The sequence below is a fragment of the Pagrus pagrus genome, assembly GCF_965226575.1.
Source record: "Pagrus pagrus genome assembly, chromosome: 13".
Classification (NCBI taxonomy): domain Eukaryota; kingdom Metazoa; phylum Chordata; class Actinopteri; order Spariformes; family Sparidae; genus Pagrus; species Pagrus pagrus.
The window spans coordinates 18181039-18203873 of record NC_140197.1 but is presented as its reverse complement, the minus strand read 5'-3'; the positions used below and the strand labels follow the sequence as shown (position 1 = coordinate 18203873).

General features: G+C 41.3%; 1 protein-coding gene and 1 long non-coding RNA gene across 2 annotated transcripts; one reads left to right on the top strand and one right to left on the bottom strand.

Annotated features, from left to right (window-relative positions):
• Nucleotides 1–469: 469 nt before the first annotated feature.
• LOC311267958 lies at nucleotides 470–1461 on the bottom strand. The gene is made up of 4 exons (XR_014623895.1): nucleotides 1240–1461; nucleotides 1043–1157; nucleotides 806–856; nucleotides 470–632 (listed from the first exon to the last, which is right to left on the bottom strand). It is a non-coding gene; the product is annotated as an uncharacterized lncRNA (long non-coding RNA).
• Nucleotides 1462–1621: 160 nt separating this feature from the next.
• ern1 (endoplasmic reticulum to nucleus signaling 1) lies at nucleotides 1622–22619 on the top strand. The gene is made up of 22 exons (XM_084371339.1): nucleotides 1622–1882; nucleotides 8371–8491; nucleotides 11147–11180; nucleotides 11324–11396; nucleotides 11644–11716; nucleotides 12809–12931; nucleotides 13420–13521; nucleotides 13608–13869; nucleotides 14340–14418; nucleotides 15004–15163; nucleotides 16009–16124; nucleotides 16216–16410; nucleotides 16607–16871; nucleotides 16985–17075; nucleotides 17174–17363; nucleotides 17707–17806; nucleotides 17943–18142; nucleotides 18703–18850; nucleotides 19129–19256; nucleotides 19893–20016; nucleotides 21099–21166; nucleotides 21248–22619. The coding sequence occupies exons 1-22, from the start codon at nucleotides 1805–1807 to the stop codon at nucleotides 21785–21787; spliced, it is 3270 nt and encodes a 1089-aa protein (XP_084227465.1). The 5' UTR covers nucleotides 1622–1804; the 3' UTR covers nucleotides 21788–22619.
• Nucleotides 22620–22835: the final 216 nt, after the last annotated feature.

Genomic DNA, 22835 nt, shown 5'->3' with positions numbered 1-22835 from the left:
TACATTTTCAATATTGGCAAATAAATCAGTTACATAGGTAAAAATTGTATTCTCTTGCTTTATTTACATGTAATTGCTCAGCAGTAAAGATTAATTGATTTCTCAACTATTTTGAAAATAGTATTTTTTTTTTTTAAATAAGAGTCAATTTTAATGTGAATATTTTCTGGTTTCTTCACTCCCAAAACCAAATATCTATTATTTGATAAACAATAATTCTGCAGACCTCTAAGTGCATTTCTTGCACAAAGTTATGGCTGCAAAATGCCTCCAGATTCTGTGTCTTGCTTTAAAAGAGCAACTTGGTGAGATTGCCACGAAACTCCAGTTATAACAAGACATGACATGATCTTGCACTATTCTTGACCTGAGTGGCAAAGATGGGCCAATCAGGTTCAAAGTAAGTGCCTCAAAATTAATTTACCAAAACATACAACAAATAAAAGAATGAAATGGACAACAATTGTTTGCGTTTGTTGACAAATGCTTTATTTAGACGGGACGTGATACATCCTACAGTGCAAAAATAAATATTCTGGTACAAAAACACATTTACAGCAAACCCACACCTATTATATCACCTTTTAAATTGACAGCAGCGTGTTCGTTCCTTCAGCGTCACAGTCCGATTTCTGCGGAAATAAAACAACTATAAGTAAACTCATTTATTGAAACACCATCAATGTCAGAGTGGACGTGTTATATGTCAGATCTGAGTTGTCTTCAGTCTTAAATCAGAAGTCTAACGCATCATGATCATCATTCATAACCATTACAAGCCTGTCTGCTCACTCCAGATACTTACTATAGTGATGTTCCTGGGATCATTCTGCAACAAAGCCCATTTACTAGATTCCTGCAAATAGAAAATATCTGCGTTAATTTGATTATTTAAAAAAAACACATAACATCCTGGAGTTTTTGGGTCAAGTCAGATTTGAATGTTGACTTCATTTTTACATCAGAAGTCTAACGCACTAAAATCATCACTCATGAACCAAAAGCAGGAGATTAAAGGAAGTTTTTAATCATTAATACTCACGGTCTTGGATCAAAGGGGCCTTGGTTTGGCCTTCATCTGAGCACCACCCTTCTGCCCACGTGTGGACGTGCAATCACCTCAAAGACACTGCATCGATCCGAGATAATCACTCGGCCTGTAAACAACATTAAATATGTTAGTAGGAGGAAAATAATGCATCAAATCTGCCATTTTATGATGTGAAACTTTAAACTTACCTGCGCATTTCCACGCCGGTGCGGCCTAGTCACTCTGCAAGGATGCTCCAAAGTGGGGAGTCATTTCACGTTTCATATTAAACTCCAAAATAAAAAAAATGCAGCTACTATATAAAAATATAAACATTAAATAACGTATAATCTTTTCCCAGTCATGTTAAATGGAGATATTCGGCGCATGACTGCAACAAGCATGCTCTCACGGGGCGGACCGGACTTCAGGAGAAAATGTCCCCCGGATGTGATTTATACCACATCCGGTTGTCTGTGCGTCTCTTCTGATTGGCTGACACCGGCGCTACGTCTCCCCTCCTCCACTCGTCGTGGATATCTATCCCAAAGTCCAGCCCCCACAGTTTTCATCATTTCAGGAAGAAGAGGATCTAACGTTGTGCTCGTTGCTGCTGCTGCTGCTGCTGGCTCAGTGCCTTTTTTTTTAATGTTGCAACGTTGTTCAAAAGAAGAAGAAGAACATCGTCACGTCTGGTTGTTAGCCTAAACACGTTTTCTATGTAGTCTGCGGCCGTCCGGACCAGCTGTCTATCCCGGTTTGAGACCAGAAAACATGGACTGGACAGTGAGCAGTTGGACCCGGCTGTGGTGCATTTTGGCGTTGCTTTGCTGCGCTGCTCCCCCACAAAAGGTAAGAGGGGGGCTAACTGGATAAGCTAGCTTAAGTTAGATGACATTAGCTCGGAGTTAGACGCTAAACTACACTTTTCAGTCAGCGCTAATGGTTTTCAGCCTTTAGCCCCACAAGTATTACACGTCCAAACTACAATATGTGTCACTCAGCGAAGCTTTGACTGTGTCTGCATGCGGCGTGTTGTCTTGACATGACACAAGTAAGCTAACATTAACGTTAGCTTGGCGGCTAAAAGCATCAGAAACCTTATTATTAACTTCACCAACATTTCAGTATCCACGTTGAACATGTCCAATACATCAGCCTTGATGAGACACTCGAGCAGCTAGGTGAATTTGTAATAGACGTCTCCCTATTTGGGGACTATGAGAGTTTGTTTTGCTCATATGTGTGTTAGCTGTATTTTTACTATTTTGCTTTAAAGCTAGGCTCTCATCAACCTTATCATTTTAATTTCATCAACTTCCCCCCAGTATCTCAGAACCACATTAACAAACTAGTGAATTTAAGAAAACTGAACTGAAACTTGGGCTTTATACCTTTTTTATAATAAGGTCAGTGTGTTGGTGTTGATTAAGCTTGGCAATATGCTAATATTCCCATTGTTTGCATGTAGATATGGGGTGATGTGACAGTGTTATTTCACAACTATCATGCCCATAATAATTGCAATTCACAACCCACAAAACATACTGTAATCACTTTATGGTAAGAAACAAATATTTTAATTATATTACAGACAGGACATGTCTTTTTTGCTTTCTGTGAAAAAGAATCAAACATCCTCAAATTATGATAATAATGTTTATCTATATGGCACCTTCCTTAACTTGGTTACATGGTGCTTGTACAGTGAAATTAAATAAAATATGTATGCAAACACAACACCATCAAGATAAAATGCATAAAACAAGTAAAACCAACCAAAACAATGAGAGAAAACATTCATAAGCAAGCAGTGTTCTTATGAAAATGGGTCCTAAAAAGAGATAATGATAAGGTAGTCATAAATCATGAATAAAGAATATATAAATGGTGGTCACCTCATCTTCCTGTTGTTCTTTAGTTTGGAAGCCAACTTTTCTTTGTGGGAGATACAAGGGAAAGCAAAGCCTTCACCCATGGTGACAGGCTTAGGATTTTGCAATGACTGGAAAGATGCAGACTCTCCTTTGAGGCAGTTCAAAATAAATCAGCATTTAGTGTTTTTGTCCCAATCTGCAACAAAATCTTATATCCCCTTAATAAGCACAACACTTATTAACTTTTCACAAGACTGAACATCATTAAAACTACTCATTTAGTATTTTTGGGTCCTGCAAAATGCATTGTGCAAATGTGATTGGTTGATGAAACATGGGCCTTTGACAATGGGCTCCCCAGATAGATCTTACCAATAACTGTCTTCATGAAAGCCCTCCCCTGTGTTTTGATTAGATCTCTACAACCATTTGAAGTTAGCAGGACAGATGCAGTATGTGTATGAGTTTATCTGTAGTCTCTAATTTAAAAACTTCTACACCAAAGCATGGCATTGTTGTGCACAATAAATCTTTGTAGTTAAGTTAATTAAATCATGCACAACCTGCGCCAGAGTAGTACAAACTGACCACACAAACATCTATGCCTCTATGACGTGAAACCCAAACATTATGTCTGTGAAGTACCAGTTACGTTGCAGGGGAAGGCTGTAATAAAATATAAATCCCATTGTGGTGCTCTGTGTTGTTTACCAAATAGAGAATGGATTCCCTAGTATTAGTGGCTGGCACAGAATGAAGCCAACTAACTTGCTGAAACTGAGCCAGATCCCTAGAAAATCTCTAGGCAGAGACATTAACTGCCATGCTAGTGAAGCACTAAAGCTAAGCAGCAGATTAAAGTAGCCTCTTAATCCCCTATCATGTCTCAGGTTCTTCTCTTAGCCTGTTAGACCGTCTGCCGGGGCAGTGGGGGGCTCCAAATGATGATAGGCTATCTATAGATTTTTACAGAGGTGTGAGTGTGTGTGTGTGTGTGTGAATGAGAGAGAGATATACCAATGAAAGAGCAACAGAAAATGACTCGTACGTGTCTCTCGTCACTGTCTCTTCCTCACAGTTTCCATTGTAAAGATGTGTCAGTGACTATGCAGCTATTACTGTTCACACATCCGTAGGCCCTTTACAACATCACTAATATTCCTTCTAAGACTGATAATTGACTTAAAAGTTCCTCAGTGGTAGTTTGTTCCATTGCTCTCTTGGGCTGACCGTATTTTATTTCCTTTTCCTGCCTGCGCAGACAGGATTCACATTGAACTAAGGCATGTCGATTTGCTTCAAAAACAAAAAAAGTTGTGATCATACACTATCTTATCACAACAGTAGATTGGCTGTGCTTTGACTGAGTGTGCCTGAACGAGAGCCGACACGTGACATCCTCCCCACTGAAGCAACACCATGCAGAGTGCAGCTGATACGCAGTGTTGACAAGAAAGGTTATTAAGATGTTTCTCGAACCTATGCTAAATTTAAAAATGTGTCAACACATTGTTTGACAGTTATCTCCCCAAGGTATAACCCCCCACCTGTCTTACTATGGTATCATTCAAATCTCCTATTTGTGTCATCCTCATACAGCCCTGAAGGGAAACCTCTAATGATTGCTTTAATGTAAGAGTTTAATGCTGTTCTTAAAGCTGCATTTTTTAGGGATGTCTAGATTGACTTTCAAAACATATTTTTGACGACTTGAAGCTGTTGCTGCAGCTCTACACCTCCCATGAGGTGTGAGAGAACTATTTGTTGGTTCCTGTGTTGGTTTTCTGCAAACAGACTATTGGCTGCAAACTAGTTGGTGTTAGGAGAGTGTTCCACTTTACAACAGGAAAGCAGTATCCGGTAGTTTAGACCCAATTAATACCTGCAAGAGTTCAGACTAGAAAACATATTTTTGCAATAATGGTCTCACCTATAAATATCAGTTTTTGTCTATTAAAGTCCCACTGTATTGAGGCCTTTTAGAGCCCATATGAAGACTTGTTTACTGTCATTAGAATTTCCAATCCCAATCAACAATTGATTTTTTTTTTCCTGTTTTTGATTGGGAGACGCCTAGCAGCAGAAATGACATACTATGCTTTTAAACGGTCAGACCATAAATGAAAATTTTGTGTCTGTCACACACCCAGTGAAACATTCAAAAACAAGACTGACTCAGTGTTTCACATGAAACTACCAATTCATCTGGTCCATCATTGATGTTGTCTGTCTGTTTGCAGTTCGCAGTCGCAGACCTTAATGAGAGCCTGCACAAAGTCTCTTTTGGACATGGTGCTTACACTGTCATATGATGTTGATGCACCATAAAAGTAATACTTAAAAAAAAGTTTAATTTGTGCATTATCAATGGGAGCATCTCTACATCTTTACTTTCCTCTCATTCCCGAGTCGTCCTCTTACTCTGTCTCCTGTATGAATCCAGTCTCCCTCATGTAAAGAGACCCTGTCTATCAGTCTCTTACTTTTTACTCTAGCAATTCTCCTTCTGACAAATGATATCAAATTTACAGCTTTTGCCCAGTTGCTCTGTTTCAAGCCCCAATACCACCAACTGTCGGTTTATGATGTAATACGTCACCATCCTGTTGACAGCATATCGCAGTATCTGACAACGTGGTCATAATGTAGGTGTACTACTGAAGTGCTTGTGTTCAGTCAGTGGGAAAGCTGGCAGTTACAGCCTGTCCTGTGTTCAGGTTGGTCTGCCATGCAGGACTCCAGACTTACTGTAACCAGTGAGATCATGAGCTTTGTAGTCAGTGTCCCTTTAAGCTATGCCTGGCTTCATTGCAGACAGGAAAGTGAAGACCTCAGAACTTGCCAAGACTCTGGTTTCGCCCAGTTCTGTCGTATTATGTAACTCGCTTACGCAACAACTAAACATTTCTGTTACACAGAAAGAGGAAATGAGAGGTAAATTTCCCGATACAAGTGTGTGATTCTGACAAAGTTTTACAGCAGCCAGGCATTGTAAACCAGATGTTACTGAGGCCTAACACTATAGAATATTCTACAGTTGTTCAATAACAGCGTCCATCCAAAACGAGGAGGCTAACAGATGTTAAGAAAGTTATTTGCTTGCGAAACCAAGAACCTTGATAGAGGTTACAGGGGGGCCCAAAAACAAGCTGGTTATGAATCTCCCAGTACAGTTGTGTGATGCTCGTGAGTTTGCAGCCCAGTGGGAACAGTCACAGGTGCACAATATTGACACACATGCTTGTTTAAGTTGTGAGACTACAGCAGAGGAGCAGTAGGCAAATGGGAAAGTTTCAGTTTATGGGGTTGTTTTGGCCTTGGTTTCTGTTTGGTCAGTTACAACAGGGTAGTGTTTTCCTGTTTTCAGTTTAAGTTGAGGGAGAAAGAAATGAGAGATGTAAAATAACAGCTTGGTCCTCTCTAATTGTCATGCGCTGATCATTTTTTTATTGGTTTTGTAAGGAAATGCAAGTTCACCACTAGGAAAATCATGAGTGACTCAGGGATAGTGACTGCGTTTGCTCTCCACACTGGTGGTTTGTGTGACTTAAGAGCACTTTAACCCCCACCTTCCTTACCTCCTCAGAAGTAGCTAAATGCTCAGAAGAGTGTGGTCATGATTATGGACTGGTGATTTGCATTCTATGTAGGGGCTATTTGCACTGCCCCCAGGGAGCTGTTCAGGGGGATTAGTCCGGGATGTTGATCAATATCACTGTGGTTTAGGAGGAAAACGAGGTCTGTCTTGGCTGCTTAGCTTTTGTAAGACTCCTCCTTGCCAACCATTTTGAAAAAGAGAAAAAAAAAAGTCAAACATCTGCGGGTTCCAGCTTCTTCAACCTGCAAGGATTTGCTGCATTTCTTTGTCCTTTATGACAGTAGATGATGAGTATTTTAGATTTGGACTGTTGGTTGAAAAGAAGCAATTTGAAGACGTCACTTTGTCTATAATATGAAACAATTATTCGGTGCGGCCCCGATTTTTAATTCCCAGTCTGACCCTGCTCCATCAGAAATAAATTAAAAATGGCTGTAAATCAAATAACATTTTTTTCCAGAGACCAGAGTCATGTCTTCAAAACACTTCTTTTGATCAACCAACAGTCTAAAATGGAGCTGCAACGATTTATTAATTAATGAATTTGTTGTCAACTTAAATTAATAACCAACTATTTTGGTAATCCATTAGTTTGAGTAATGAAAAAGACAACTTGATATAATTGATGAATCATTGCAGCTCATATCAAAGCACGCAGACCGGTCAAGCTGAGTTCATACAGTCTTCTCGGGGTTGGCGGGCAGTCAGTGCTCTCAAACACGTCCCCCACTGGAGCTCTTCCTGCATTTTGGTGCCAGAAACCATACGAAGCCCACAGCTTGGTTTTTAAGAGCGGCGTTTTTAGAATTCCATAGTGGGTGAGTGGAGCACACATCACCCACAGCGCTGTTAATTCTGGCTTAAGCTGAGTCATGAGGCCGGGTCGTGTAGCTGCTGTTGTGGTTACGGGGTCTAATTGTTTTCACTGGATTTACTGCATCTTCCTCTGGGTTTCCTCTTTGTATATCTGGTGGCTGTCATTATACGGCGCTTTTGTCACATACACTGTCTGGCATATAGTGAACCAGTCCAAGTGTTCCCGTATCTGTTCATGTCCCCCCACATTTCTGCGTGGGAGTAAAAGGTTCTGGAAAGAAAGGTTCCCATATGGACCGTCGGCCCACTATTCATCTGTGCAGCAGAGAGGAGTTGAAGCACTCTCTTTACTCTGTTCATTTTAAATTAAGAAGGAGCCAAACCAACCTTATAAGGCCTGCTGGGTGATAGCACGAGTGTAATGCTGAAGTCCAGGACATGCACATGTGCTCAGCCCAGTGCCCAGTTTGTTTACCTTCCACCACGTTGCAACCCTCTGCTCCTGCCCTCTGTTAGAAAGCTAGTCAGCCCCCTCCTACTTAGCCTAGCTGTTATTGTGAGGTATTGATTTGTAAAGTGGGCCGTGGTGACACACTCCCTGGGGCTACCCACTACCCCCAACCCCTTTCAGCTAAAGGCTAACTATACTGGGGTGAATATGAAAACAGGCCTCTCCTTTTTTGTCAGACAATGGCTCATCTTCTGCAGATTTCTTCACATCAGTGTGCGAATAATTTGAATAATAAGCATGCTATTATTCAACATATTATGAATGTTTGGTCCAGGTGTGTGTGAGGAATACTTAATGTCTGAGTGATTTAGTGGCTGATGACATTATTCACAGCCTCAATGCAGGAGCACAGGCAGCACTTTGACCTAACCTGTGAGTTAAATGGGAGCATGCATGCTCACACATGCAGCCTGCTTGCCTATGTATGAGTTTAATATCACTTTGATTCATGTGCATTATTAATAAGTTTGTCTGATATTGTGGAGACGCCGCCATTACTGTACATCACCTTGATTTTCTTTGTGTTGTGTTTCTGCAGGGGTTATGCAGTGCCAGCACAGTTTCCCTTCCTGAAAGCCTGCTCTTTGTGTCCACCCTGGATGGAAACCTGCACGCTGTTAGCAAGAAGTCAGGCTCTATCAAATGGACTCTGAAAGAAGGTAAGAGGAGAGGGACGGACTTGATTAGAGTTTTTGTTTGTGTGCCTTTTTTTTTGTGTTCCTTTATTCAGGTTACATTAGCAAAAACAAAGTGCTTTTGTGAGTTGCCACAGGGAAAACAACAAGGTCCCACTGCTGTTTTTGAACCACAATGAGATCATTTTGAGTTTTGTTATTTTCATCATTAATTTATGCCATGAAAGGTTTAGTATATGACAAAAATAACACTGTAATTAACTTAACAATTTACAAAGTGGGGGCCACATTGTTGAGTCCATATCAAGACTGTGCCACTTACTCGTATTGTTATCTTAATCGGTCGATTTTAATTAAAAGTACCTGCTGTGTTCCTAAAAATGTGTTAGCACCACAACATTTTTAACCAAGGATTCAAATGCATTACCACCATTAATAATAGACAAGAATTAAACCAAAGTCATACTGTATAAAGCTAAACGTGATAATGCTAAACATAGAAGTAAAGTTGGCTGATATTATAACCATTTGAGAATCAAAAAACACTTACTGATTATTTAAAAGCATATGCCTGTAATTAATCTGGTCAAAAAATGCTGATGGGGCTTTTTTACTGGTATTATTGTCTTATAATAAATGTTTTCTGGGCTTAAGCTCAGGAAAATGCTGGTAGATGTTCTGTTAGGCACGAGAACTGGGTAATTATTAACTGAGAGAGGGGCAAATATAGCCTGTAATCAAGGTCAGAGTTGGCAAGGGTAAGCAACTTAGCTGTAGTATCACCTGCACACACAGCGTGTACTATGGTTACCATGCTAATGTCGGCACTATACATTAGGCTAGATAAGATACACTGAAGGGTTAATGGAAAACTTGTCCTGAAAAAGACATTAACAGTTTTTTGGTGTAGTGTATCTTTCTTAGAGTAAGACACATAGACATGTTCTAAAAATATATTTTCTCACACTTTAAAGAAGAATAAAAACTACTGTAGTTTGAACCTAAGAGCGCCGGTTAGGTGGACCTAATACCCAATTCATTAATAATAATCAGAGGCGGAGGCTGCTTCCTCCGCATCATCTGTTTTTCTGGAAGAACTGCTGAATATAAATTTGACCAGTTCTGTACCAGGCTCCGCACACCTGTTGTTTTGATCCACTCAGGCTACTGTGCACCCACATAATGAGGAGGAGGCGGGAATCTTTTTCCCTGGACCAAGACATCTCAGTTCACATGTGCAGTATATCCTCTTGTACTGTATAACTGTTTGCTCTTCAGTCTATGTTGACTTTGCAAACATGTATTTGCATTTTAGCTAAGCAGAGTTAGTGTCGTTCTATGCAACATAGAGAACCACTGTTTTCTTTTCACTCCCTGCAATTACACATAATGAATGCTGATGCTTCTTGAGTTGTTGACCACCTTCAGGTAATCCTACGCTTCCCCCCACCCCTTCCTATTGTTGACCCCTTCGGGCACCTCCACAGAGATCAGCACCATCTGGTCCACGCCCTGTATGTTCACACTGTAGGGAGGTGTGTTTGTCTTGTAGCAATGACAGTTGGGCCTTCATGGCTTAAAGAACTACTGTAGTTGCTAATTATGCCACATGGTATGAAAACAACATTCAATGTGGTGGACCGAAAAAGCTGATTAATTTCTCCACTTGCTCCATTAAAACATAATATTGCATTAAGGATTGTCCATCCGCCTAGTTGCTTGTTATATCTCACATTGCAGTAATTACGTCAACCAGGGAAGATCCCTGTGAAGTCATTTGTCCATTCAACGTAGCGGTCTGGTCCGCTACTCACTCAGTTGGTTTGTTCAAATATTGAGTAACAGAAGTAAGAAGTAAGAGGACATTAAATACCACGATCTCCTTGCCTTCAAAATCAGTCAAAATCTAAAAGCTTTAGATCACCTACATTTAACATACTGTATCTCAAACAAGTTTCCAGTTATTTAAGTTCATTTTCAGCCAAAGTCTCATTTTCATTCTCTGCTGAATAGAAGCTAATAGCTGCCCAGAGGGGAGGAATATGATTGCATGCATTGGATAATGGTAGGCAGTCATGTAAAATGTAAAAACTAATAGTAAATGGGCTTAAACGTGCAAATACATGATCATGTCCTTTTAAGCACCTGTCCCTGGGAGGCGTTTCAGGGAGGAAAATTCACAGCATAGTTAGATCATTTTAACTGTGCCATTTTTCATATTTATTTCTAATATTTAAATACAGAGCAGAATGTGTCTCTTTTATTTATTTATTTATTTATTTTTTACCGTGCCAGGATAATATTTTAATTTGCTTCTGCTTTAATTAGTCTGTTGGATGGACATTCGGTATCATACTGAAGCTCATGAAGAGATCAAAACTTTCTATCACTTTTTATAGGATATGATCCAGTATTTGCTCATCAAATAGTCATTTTTTTGTTTGTTCCTATCACTGGTTTTACATGCCTGATGTCCTTTGCAGACATGAGAGACTGTTTTCCTTGCATGTTTGCCCCTAGGGCAATTCGCCTTTGTTTGGGCGTTGTGTTCGGTGCAGTTGAATGTAACTGTTGCTCATGTCATACTCTTACTCAACAGCTTCTGGCCGTGCTTTCCATTGTTGGTTAAAATTGTTGTCAGTCCTGAACTTCATTTTGTCGTCCTTTCCCTCCTCACAGATCCAGTTCTTCAGGTCCCCACACATGTGGCAGAGTACGTACCTTTTGAGTTTTTTTTCCACATGGGTGTACTGCACCTGTCTGTAACAAAAGATGGTGACCGGTTGAGCTTGTCTTATCTGTCACTCCCTTTACTGGTCTATAAATGTAATGCATCTTCTTAAATCTTTACTCTAGACCAGCCTTTCTGCCTGACCCCAATGATGGCAGCCTGTACTCTCTGGGAGGAAAGAACAACGAAGGCCTCACAGTAAGAGGAAATCACTTTTATCACAAACCATAATCTACCCTCTTTTTTTTAAGAAACACAACTCAGTTCCCTGTTCTACAGAAAAAAAAAATGTAATCACTCACCACATATTGTGTGTGTGTATTTAAGCAATGCTAAAATAATGCACCATCACTCTGAAGTTGCAGCCATATGTTACCTATATGGTGTCAAAGCATGCAGCATGTCAAGGTAATCAGATTTTCATTCATTCCTTTTTCTCAAACAGAAATTACCGTTCACTATTCCTGAGTTGGTCCAAGCCTCTCCCTGTCGCAGCTCTGATGGAGTCCTTTACATGGGTAAGGCTAACTCAAGTGGGGATTATATAAAACCTTTTGATTGAACACATTGTCTGTAGTTTTGCAGCAGTCCCTGTCCCAGTCTGCCTGCTCCCCTAAATGAGCTGGTGTTATCTTCCAGCACCTTTCAGTCCACTCAACCAGCGGTCGCAGCCTGTTCTCTTTTGAATTTACAACAGTTAACAGAAGAAAGGTAATCTACCGTAGAGACTGCGTGGCTTTGTTTAAAGGGAAGCGAGTGACATTTGCCTCCCCACAGTCATTATCAGTGAAGCTTTTGTTTTCATTCAACTGAAGCTGCTGCTGGCACAAAGCATAATGGAGAAGAAAAAGGTCTGAGAGTGCTACAGACTTGAATCCTCGCACTCTAAATCTGTTCATGTATGAATCATCATCTGGATTCTCTGATTTGAAGCAGGCGTTTTTGCATTCATCTATAATGATCTATGATTACAGTATTACTACCGCGCCCTGCATTGATAAAGTAAGTGAGATGCCTAAACAAAGAACCCATGGTGGGTTGGTCGTTTAATTATAGAATGGTAACACCCACCACTGTCAAGATTAAAAAGCTGCATTTTATTGCTTGACTAGGCTTGCACTAGTGCACCTTTTGGTAATTTTGACGATTTCATGTAATTTCATGTTTCATGTTCATGATCACAAATTTGTCTTGATAATCATTAGATGCACTTAAAGGGGTTCTTTGGAACTTCTGTTGTGTGTTAGGCGCCGGTCATTGGTTTATATTAACGGTCTCCATTTCTAAGCTAATGTTAGCTATTGTTGCTCTTTGTTAGCAGAGCAGAGTGAGGCACAGGTGAGACTTTGGACTGTCATGGAAATCAGACCTGAGTCATTTACAAAGAAATCCAGACTCCAGCAGCATTAAACAACTGCAACAAATCGTCCACAGGCTTGTAAAAGCAACTGAAAGAGACGGGGAGCACATTTGTAGAGATGACGAAAGTACAAGTAACAGAATTCGCAAATACAGAATACATTAAGTTTAGTAACATATAAAGCATGTAAACAGTAATCATGGCAGAGGATGATCGTTTTGTCTGTGTGTGTTTATGTTCTCGTGTCCAGGTAAGAAGCAGGACTTGTGGTATGTGGTGGACCTGTTGACTGGCGAGAAGCAGCAGACCCTGACCTCCTCCTTTGCTGAGATGCTGTGTCCCTCCTCATCTCTTCTCTATCTGGGACGCACAGGTAAACAAACAAACCGATCCTAACCTGGCCAGTCTCATCTTAATCAGATCATCGTTGCACCCCATCCCATTCAGTTGCTGATTTAATCTTGCTGATCAACAGGCCTATTTGTCTTGCATGCTCTAACCCCAAAGTGTTGGCAAACCCTTATTTACCTATTGCTCAGCTCCTGTTATCCCCACCCCCCCAGTCTGTCGCTGTAGTGCTTAAGGCTGGAGAAGCTGGGGGTGGTAATTGTAGACCAGGATCTAAAACATGAGATCCCTGCATAGTGAATACTATAAATCCTTTACTGGGTGTCAAGTCAACACTCACAGCTGGATTTTGTTTCCTGTTTTATAAAGCAAAAGAAATTCAACACCACTTAGTATTTACTCCCAGGAATGGATACTCATGCCTGGCTTTTGTGTATGTTACATAAGGAGAATAATGTGATACACATATATCTTCCTGTGTGAATATGCTCTTGTTGTTCACCTCCTTGTCAGAGTACACCATCACCATGTATGACACCAAGAGCAGAGAGTTACGCTGGAATGCCACATATTCTGACTACGCCTCCACCCTTCCTGATGATGACACCAAATACAGTAAGATAAATAGACACTATGGCTCTTTTTGTTTTTGTTTCTGTTTTTGACACAGTGGTAACCACTCGCTCTTTGTTCCCACACAGAGATGGCTCATTTTGTGTCCAACGGTGACGGCCTTGTGGTGACAGTGGACAGCGAATCAGGAGACGTTCAGTGGGTGCAGAACTATAACTCTCCAGTGGTGGCCATGTATATCTGGCAACGCGAGGGCCTCCGCAAAGTTGCCCACACGAACGTGGCCGTGGAAACCCTGCGTTACCTCACTTTCATGTCTGGAGAGGTTGGCCGCATCACCCAATGGAAATACCCATTTCCCAAAGAGAAGAAGCCTAAAAACAAGTTCATGTAAGCACATAGGGTGGATTTTTGGATTCATTTAGTTTTTGACTTGTGATATAATACCATTCAGAGAACAAACACTGGCCAAACCCTCTTTCAAACCTTCTGCCTATTAATCATAAAATACAGAGTGGATAAAATCCAGATATGCTGTTGTAATATGTGAGATTGCTTAATGTTTGGATGGTGTCTAGACATGTAATAACTAACAAGTGGGTGCCTACAAGCCTGGTTTCAGCTCTGGTTTCACACTGCAGTATTGTTTTTATTTTTATATTCATTGTGTTCACACCTGCTTCTGTTGAAAAGAACAAACGGGACTTTCGGTGGTTGATCCTTTTTTTAATGTTTCACCTGTTTGGAGGTAACGGAGAACTCAGAAAGTTCACTGTAATGGTACACACACTCCAGATGTGTTGCCATAATTGTATTTCTAAAAGTAAGCTGGAAATTGAACTTTTTTTCCCTTCTTTCAGGGCTACTTTGTATGTGGGTAAATACTCGACCAGCCTGTATGCCTCTCCCTCCCTGGTGCACGATGGAGTCACTGTGGTGGTGAGTGACCGTTACATGTATATCTTCATTTAGGCAAAACACAATCCTTATCAGTGAGACATGAACATAAAGCATGAGGGTTTACCGTTAAAATGTGTGTATGTTTTGTATGGAGTCAAATTTTCCCTGCAGTTTATCTGCTCTCATGGTTTCTTAATCCGCCTTCGTTTTTGGTTAGTGGTTACAAGGCATGCCAGTGAGTTTGCATGAATACATCCTGTTCTAGTTGTGTCTTAACTTGCCCAAGATCAAGTCACTTTGCCTTACTGGCCAGGCTCAGTCAGGGTGCCTGCAGGGCCTTAAAAAGTCTTAAAATGTCTTCAATACAATTTTAAAAATAAAAGGCTCTTCCACAATCGTCGTAGATTAAAACGTGTAAATATCTTAAGCCTTATTATCTGGCATTTAACTGGAAACCATTAAAAAAAAAAAACGTTGAATCTGAGCAGAGGGACCAGGAAAAGGAAAAACCTAACTCAACCTAACTCACTCCTACATCAAACCTACCTCTACTTGTAGATACCCTGTAAGTTTTTCTTATGTAATCCTGTAATTTCCCACGTGTGTTTTTGTGTGTGTGCACAGCCTCGTGGCAGCACCTTCCCCATGCTGGAGGGTCCCGACAGCCAGGAGACTGAAGAGGACAAGGAGTGTGTCATCACACCCAGCACCAGTGTCAAGTTCAATGCTGCACTCCGGGAGCGAAACCGTATCAACTTCATGAGGAACTACCTGCTCCTCATAGGTACTACATTTGTTCATAAATCAAAGTAATATCTAAAAAAGTAAATACTCTGATTCATGTGACCTTTCCTGATACAGAGACAGAGAGTGAGAGAGGGGGGTTTCAGGGCCAGCACCTAAAAAGGAAGAAGTCATAGTTTCACTAACAGGTCTTGCACTAAGAATGCTCAGTACTGTTCAGTCTTCTGAGCAGTTTAATGTCAAGGAGTCTCATTTATAAAACGCACAATGAGGTTTTAATCTTAAGTAGAAAACAGCTTATACATAGTTATTTTTAAAACCTTACTTTGATCAGGAAATGATCTCTAAGCACAGTTTAGATCTGGCGTAAGTGATTTTCCTGCTGGTTTGGTAGACTGAAATGCAGTTTGGAAGGCATATGCGTGTGTTTGGCTTTAACCCACTTTTTAGTCCACTGAATAAAAAGTGTTTCAAACTCCTTCCATCGCTGTGATCTCGTCTTCCAAAAAGTTTGATTTTCTCTTTTGGTCCAAGACTAGTCCTGACTTAACCCTCATTTGTGCTGGCATTAGATAGTCTAACTGACGGCTCGTGACTTAAGTTCAAGTATGAATATAAGAACCTGTTTGTAAATGAGGCATCAGGGCCTTGAAAGTACCTTTTTGCCTTGAATGACATTTGCACTGATACTGCCCTCTGCTGGAGGATAAAATGAATCATTTGATTATACTGTAAGTTTAAAAACATTGTTTAGTGTTACCTTGCCATTTAAACAGAAAACTATAAATAATATACATATCATTGCTTAAGTAGTATTTGGTTTTTGTGAATGGCTGTGATTCTCATGATGATGATTTAAAAAGTTCACTAATTTCTGCATTTCAGGTCATCATGAGACGCCCCTTGACGCTCACACCAAGATCCTGGAGAAGTTCCCCGACAGCTTCCCTCGCAATCAAGGCAACGTCATCCCACCGACCACTGATAAGAAAGTTGAGGATGTGCGTGACTGATGAGATCATTTGTTTAGAAGATTTTTCATTAAAATATCTGTGCAGATTTTCTCACTCTCTTCCTCCCTCCCTGCTGTAGAAGGTGAATGATAGTGGTATGGATGATGGGCCACCGTCTTCTCGGCCTGAAACATCGATTCAAGAACCTGGGACCAGTGGTCGCACTGCACGTCCAGAGGCCCCTGTGGACACTATGCTCAAAGACATGGCCACCATCATCTTCTCCACTTTCCTCCTGGCTGGCTGGGTAGCCTTTGTGATTACCTACCCCAAAGTAAGTAGAACAACACCACCTAGTGGACTGTTGAGTGCCTGCATCTACCCATTGATAACAGAAAATCTGTCACATGCAGAAACAAGACTTCAAGCGATAACAAAGTGTTGGATGGATCAAACCAACATATCAGCAACTTCATAATCTTAGAGTTTTGTTATTCTTCAAGCTTTATACATACTTCCTCTCACCTCAGAGCGTTCACAAGCAGCAGCAGCTACAGCACCAGGAGTTCCAGAGGCAGATGGAGGAGAGGTTGGAGCTCCTCCAGAGGCAGCAGCCATTCCCCCCTGCAGACGTGGGCCTGGGCCTGGTCCCAGACAGTGACTATCTTGAGGTGGCCCGCACTCGCTCCGAATGCTCGGACCACAGCAGCCCCAACATCACCCCCCGCGCCTCCAACCACTCCAACCTGTCCGTGTCAGAGCTTGGAAGCTCTGCCAATGAGCATGAAGATGGAGGTAAGGATCAAGGAATTAAAATTACATTCACACTCTTTGTTGGTGCTTGTTCAACACTTGGGTAATAATTTAACTTAGGTTTCATTGTTAAAATGATGTGTTTGTTTTATCAGAGGAAGACTCCAATATTGTCAGAGTGGGGAACATAACTTTCCGTCCAAAAGAGGTCTTGGGTCATGGTGCTGAGGGCACCATCGTCTACAAGTAAGTCTGAACAACCAGTAAACAATTATTTATGATGTTTGATTTGTAAAATACTAAAGAAATACTACAACGTTGTATTTCCATTGTTTCTCCACAAGGGGTCAGTTTGACAACCGTCCAGTGGCAGTGAAGAGAATTCTCCCAGAATGCTTCAGCTTTGCAGACCGGGAGGTCCAGCTGCTGAGGGAGTCAGACGAGCACCCAAATGTCATCCGCTACTTCTGCACCGAGAGGGACCGTCAGTTCCAGTACATCGCCATTGAGCTGTGTGCTGCCTCACTTCAGGAGGTAATGAATGGTAGATCACTCCAGCACCATTTAGGAGTCTGGGAAAAGTTGAGTTGTGTGGAGTTCTGCTGTTGGCAGAACTCCGGTATTTTGCTAATTTAGTTTCCCTAATGATGCATTGTGTCATTAGCTTGCAGTTGTACCGTGAGCTAAGTGTTCCATGTGATTTTTAAAGTTTGACAATAAGTGGAGGAAATAACTGGGACCATAGAGCATGAAAACTGCTGGAAAGCACTTCCCAATGCTAAAATTAATTTGATGCTTCACACATCTTCAGTCTACGTGAAAAAGAGTCGCCCTATTTCATTCATGGACTTCACTGACTGCGGTTTCATCTTTCTAGTATGTGGAGAGGAAGGATTTCGATCGTCATGGACTAGAGCCAGTTATGCTTCTTCAGCAGACCATGTCAGGACTGGCCCATCTGCATTCTCTCAACATAGGTATGCATCACTGAATACAGATCCATTTTCTCGTCTCATTGTTTGGTAAATCAAAAGCGGACTGTAATAAAATCTACACCATTAAGGTATCTAACAGTGTGTACTTTCTCCTCTCCCCTTCATATTTTTCCTTCAGTTCACAGAGACCTGAAACCACACAACATCCTGGTTTCCATGCCCAATGCCCACGGTCGAGTCCGGGCCATGATCTCAGACTTTGGCTTGTGTAAGAAGCTGGCAGTGGGCCGCCACAGTTTCAGCAGAAGGTCTGGGGTGCCGGGCACTGAAGGCTGGATCGCCCCCGAGGTTCTCAGTGAGGACTGCAAAGACAACCCGGTGAGACATCGGCAGAGTAGCAGCTCTCTCATTGTGGATTTAAGCGTTGTTGGTCGTCAGGATTCAGAAGATAAACACAAAGTTATATGGTTTTTGAAAAGGTGTGCAGTCACCTCATTTTGAGAAATAAGCTGCGTTGACAGTTTTGTCAGATCATCTAATCTTTGTCCACTGGAAGCTGTAATGCTACCATACTGTGGATCTGAATGTCATGGGAGGACTCTCCAGCTCTCGTTACTCATTTGAATTGACATTTGGCTGGCATCACTTGAACTTGACTAACCTGACTGAGCCAAATGGCATTCTGCAGGTGATGGACAACAACTGGTGCACTGCCAAATCTTTCTTCATAATGTTCCTTTTGTGAGAGGAACATAAATAGATTATTTTGACTAATTGTTTTGGTCACAGGGCGTAGCTAACAGAACAACCTGTAACTGTTAAGGATTAATGCACATACCAATACATGCCCACTGCATGCACACATTCTTGGTGGTTTATGTGCGTTTCATTATTTTCCACACTCTGACATCTGTCCTCCCCTTTCTTGTCCCTTGTAGACCTGCGTCGTTGATATCTTCTCTGCTGGGTGTGTGTTCTACTACGTGGTGTCTCAGGGAAGTCACCCTTTTGGCAAATCTCTGCAGAGGCAGGCAAACATCCTACTGGGCACATACAGCCTCGACCATCTGCAAACCGACAAACACGGTGAGGACCAAACTTTTGCTTTTCTTTTCCCAGATCACTTCCTGAGGTGTACAAAAATAGTGTAGGAGTAAGATCAGTAAGGACAGGTGGTGTAGATGATTGTGTGATTAGTTGTTAGAAGGTACAATTGTGAGGATTGTTATATGGTGGCAAAAATGTATACATTTTGAGCAGTTATTCACAGTTTTGTTAAGTAAAAACTTTTTTTTTTACAAAATATGATGTGAAATCATACCTTGTGGGCACACTGTGATAACCAGCATGTCTGTGTCATTTAGGAGACATTGTAGCCAGAGATCTAATAGAGAAGATGTTGAGTATGGAGCCACATAGGAGGCCTTCAGCTGAGAGTGTCCTCAAACACCCTTTCTTCTGGAGCCTGGAGAAGGAGCTGCAGTTCTTTCAGGTCAGCCTTTTTTCTTCTTCTTTCTTTTTTACTTACCTGACAGTTTCACTGCTTATTATAAAGATCACATGATCTCAGCTGCCCCTGATGTGGTTTAAACCTCTTCTTACTCAAACCACATCTTAGTGCAGTACAGACTGCAAGTGTACTGTGCTGTTACAGACTGGTCCTTGCACACACACACACTCTTGAACTTCACTTAACAACTTTGTAATTGTGTATATATTCTCATTTTTGATCAATTTTCATGAATAAACTTCATCACAAATGCAGTCAAACCTGAGAACATTTTAGTATCTAATTATGATTTGGGCAATAATACCAGGTTGTCTTTACTGGATAATTTTAAGAGATGATTCTTTGGGATGTTCATTACAAATATATGTAGTATGTATGAAAACCATCCATTCAAAACATGCAAACATTAAGTCTTTACAGCCAAATGAACCTGCAGAACTTATAATAGATTTGTCTGTCATATCCAAATACTCACCTCACATGGGCATGTGCTTGCATCCTGATTCATGCAAATAAGACCCATTCACTTATATAATGAGAGTGTTTTATGTGTACTGATATGATGGCTGCCTGGCATATTAGTTGAATTTCACTGACATTTTTTGTGGTTTCTTGCAGGATGTAAGTGACAGAATTGAAAAGGAACCGCTGGACGGACCAATCGTGAGACAGCTGGAGAGAGGAGGGAGGGCTGTTGTCAAGGGTGACTGGAGAGAGCACATCACAGTGCCACTGCAGACAGGTATGACATCAGCTAAAATTTAATGATAAAAAAAAAGAAGCTTCTGGCAAACTCTGGTTTGTAAAATAGTTGTTTTGTTTCTTATGATGTTATAGGACAACACTCCACAAATGGACTCGGGTTGTGTTTCACACAACGTGCATATGTTCATAGTTGCACTGAATGCTGTATCCTGTCATCATAAAATGATGCAGTGTGTGGTTAAATAAGCCTGCTGTTTCCCGTCAGCATTGTCACCTACTGAGAAATACAACCACAATGCTTTGGTCTTTTAATTGATCATTAAAGCAAATGGCATAGTAGTGCATTGAGTCAGCCGTTTTTTGTTGTTTTTTTACATTTACAAAACAACTACCCTTTTAAAAACAAGCTAGTTACTAACAGTTTGACATACTTCTTTGACTGTTTGTCAGTCACTTAAGTCAGTAAGTCAGACACCAGGGGCTGGATGCATAAAACTCTGTGTTTAAGACTGCAGGCAAAACCAAATCAAACTGACTTTACAAAGTCATGTGTGCGTCTGATTCTGTTTTATAAATCTCAGTCATTGTGGAGCTGGACACACTGGCATAGGCTTCTTTTCCACCTCCACAGTAAGACTTAAATGGATGTAGAAACATCCTTGGCATATCAATACTTTTGCCACCACTCATTTGACTTGTCACTGAGAAGAAAAACAAAGAAGTGCAAGTTAGACAAGTTGTTTTTACTAAAAGTTTGCATCTCTTACCTGATATTTCATCAACACTTAGAATATCAGCTGCAGCTATCTCAAGAAAAAGGTGTCTAAGTCTGTATGAGGTGACACATTCTCACTGCAATTCTTCTTTTGTGAATACTAATTTATGTTTGGGAAACAGCCTCTGTATTGTTCTGTGTTAACGCATCTTTTATACATCTGGCCCCAGATGTGTAGATGTTGTTTTGTTCTCACCTCTGTTATATTTCCAAAATTGCACTGATCAGTCCATGTTTGCATACCTCAGTCACAGGGTTAAAATAACAATCACACACACACACACACACAGGGATATTCTGTGTTTGACACATGAGGATTTATCTCTCACTTCTTCTTTTGGCAGATTTGCGGAAATTTCGCTCCTATAAAGGTGGATCAGTCAGAGACCTGCTGCGTGCAATGAGAAACAAGGTAGGAATGAATTCTCATGTTATGTCTTTAAAGAAAACTGGTCTTTCCTGTAAGAGTTAACTCTTGACCTTCCTTCAACAGAAACACCATTACCGAGAGTTGCCTGCTGAGGTACAGGAGACTCTGGGCTCCATCCCTGATGACTTTGTGTCCTACTTCACCTCCCGTTTCCCTCACCTGCTGATGCACACCTACCTGGCCATGCGGACCTGTGCATCTGAGAGGCCATTCCTGCCTTATTACTCCGCCGCAGACCAGCTTGCAAAAACACAGACCCAGCACACATATCTCGGGCCGCAAAGACTAAACGAGCCATGCACTCAGCCACTGCCAACACACACATCTTCACCCCCCTCACAACCACAGGAACCCACACATACTTCACACACAGCACCTGCTGAGTCAGTGCCCTCTACATCACCAGATGAGCCTGTATCCTCACATTTGCCAGTTCAGACAGTGCAGCCAGCACCGTCCACACAGACTGACCTCCACAGTCAAACAGTGAACCCCACATTTGCCTCAGAATCACCTACAGATCCTCTCAGGCACGGAGAATCCAACCAGCCTGAGAGAAACACACTGGCAGATCCTTCTACACTGGACAATGAACCAGTGTGAACAGGAGCAGAGACAGATGGAGCCAGCACAGATGGGAGCACTGCCTTCGAGAGTGGACACAAAGTGGGACTCAGTTGCTGCGCCGTGAGCTGGTGAGGACCAGGCCTGCAGTGCCTGGGATCCACTGCCAGGTGCAGCAGCCGGCCCTTAGTTAAGTGCCTTCTGCTCACCTGGGTTAACATGTTACCCGACAGAACCGTCCATGGCCTCGAGGAAGTCAGATAACCAACAGGGTGTTGTTGGACGTTATCTTGTAGCAGGACTTTTTATTTTATAACGGCATGTCCAAAAAAGTGTTTGTCCCAGAAATGTTTTGGCCTCTATTGTGGGAAACATGTCTGGATGTTGTTGAACACTTGTGTAGTTTTATTGTGCAATGTTGTATTTCTCAGTGAGCCTGCTCACTGCACAGATACTGTATGTATATTTTTGTATAGAGGGATTCAGAATTTGGATCATGGTTGATGAATCATTTAATGTGGCCGATGTGCCTTTTTTAAAAAAAATATCACTGTGCTGTATGGGTACAGATCTTTAAAATTGACTATGCTAAATGTGCTTGATTCCAGTTAATGCTGCTAGACTGCTTCTCTTTTGTCAATCAAGACTATTGTGCTGACTCTGTAAGAGTGGACTGTTCCAAAGGTTGTTCAGGGTGGCCTCTGAATACAGCAGGTGATTTTATTCTCATGTGATTATGTAGTCAAAGACGAGGTTAGAGGTGAGGCTGCAGGACTCTCATGTATAATAACTTTGCAAGGGTGTCAAAGTGAAGTTAATGACTTGCACATTAAATTCTATTTTTTTTATACTAACACTTTGTGTGTTGATTGATTGCTGCATCTCAAGATGGGGATTGGGAAAATGAAAAATGAATGAAGAATCCAGAAAATATTCACATTTAAGAAGCTGTCAGAGAATTTCGACCATTTTTTCTTCATCAATTATCAAAATGGTTGGCAATTAATTGAATAGCTGACAACTAATCGATTAATCGCTGAAGCTCTATTGACATGTGCTCAGAGCAGCTGGTATGCAGTTCAATGTG

Coding starts and splice junctions, on each gene's coding strand:
- ern1 (XM_084371339.1), top strand. CDS start 1,805: ATGGACTGGACAGTGAGCAGTTGGACCCGGCTGTGGTGCATTTTGGCG. Junction 8,492..11,146: donor CAAATGGACTCTGAAAGAAG/GTAAGAGGAGAG, acceptor CCCTCCTCACAG/ATCCAGTTCTTCAGGTCCCC. Junction 11,717..12,808: donor TGATGGAGTCCTTTACATGG/GTAAGGCTAACT, acceptor TCTCGTGTCCAG/GTAAGAAGCAGGACTTGTGG.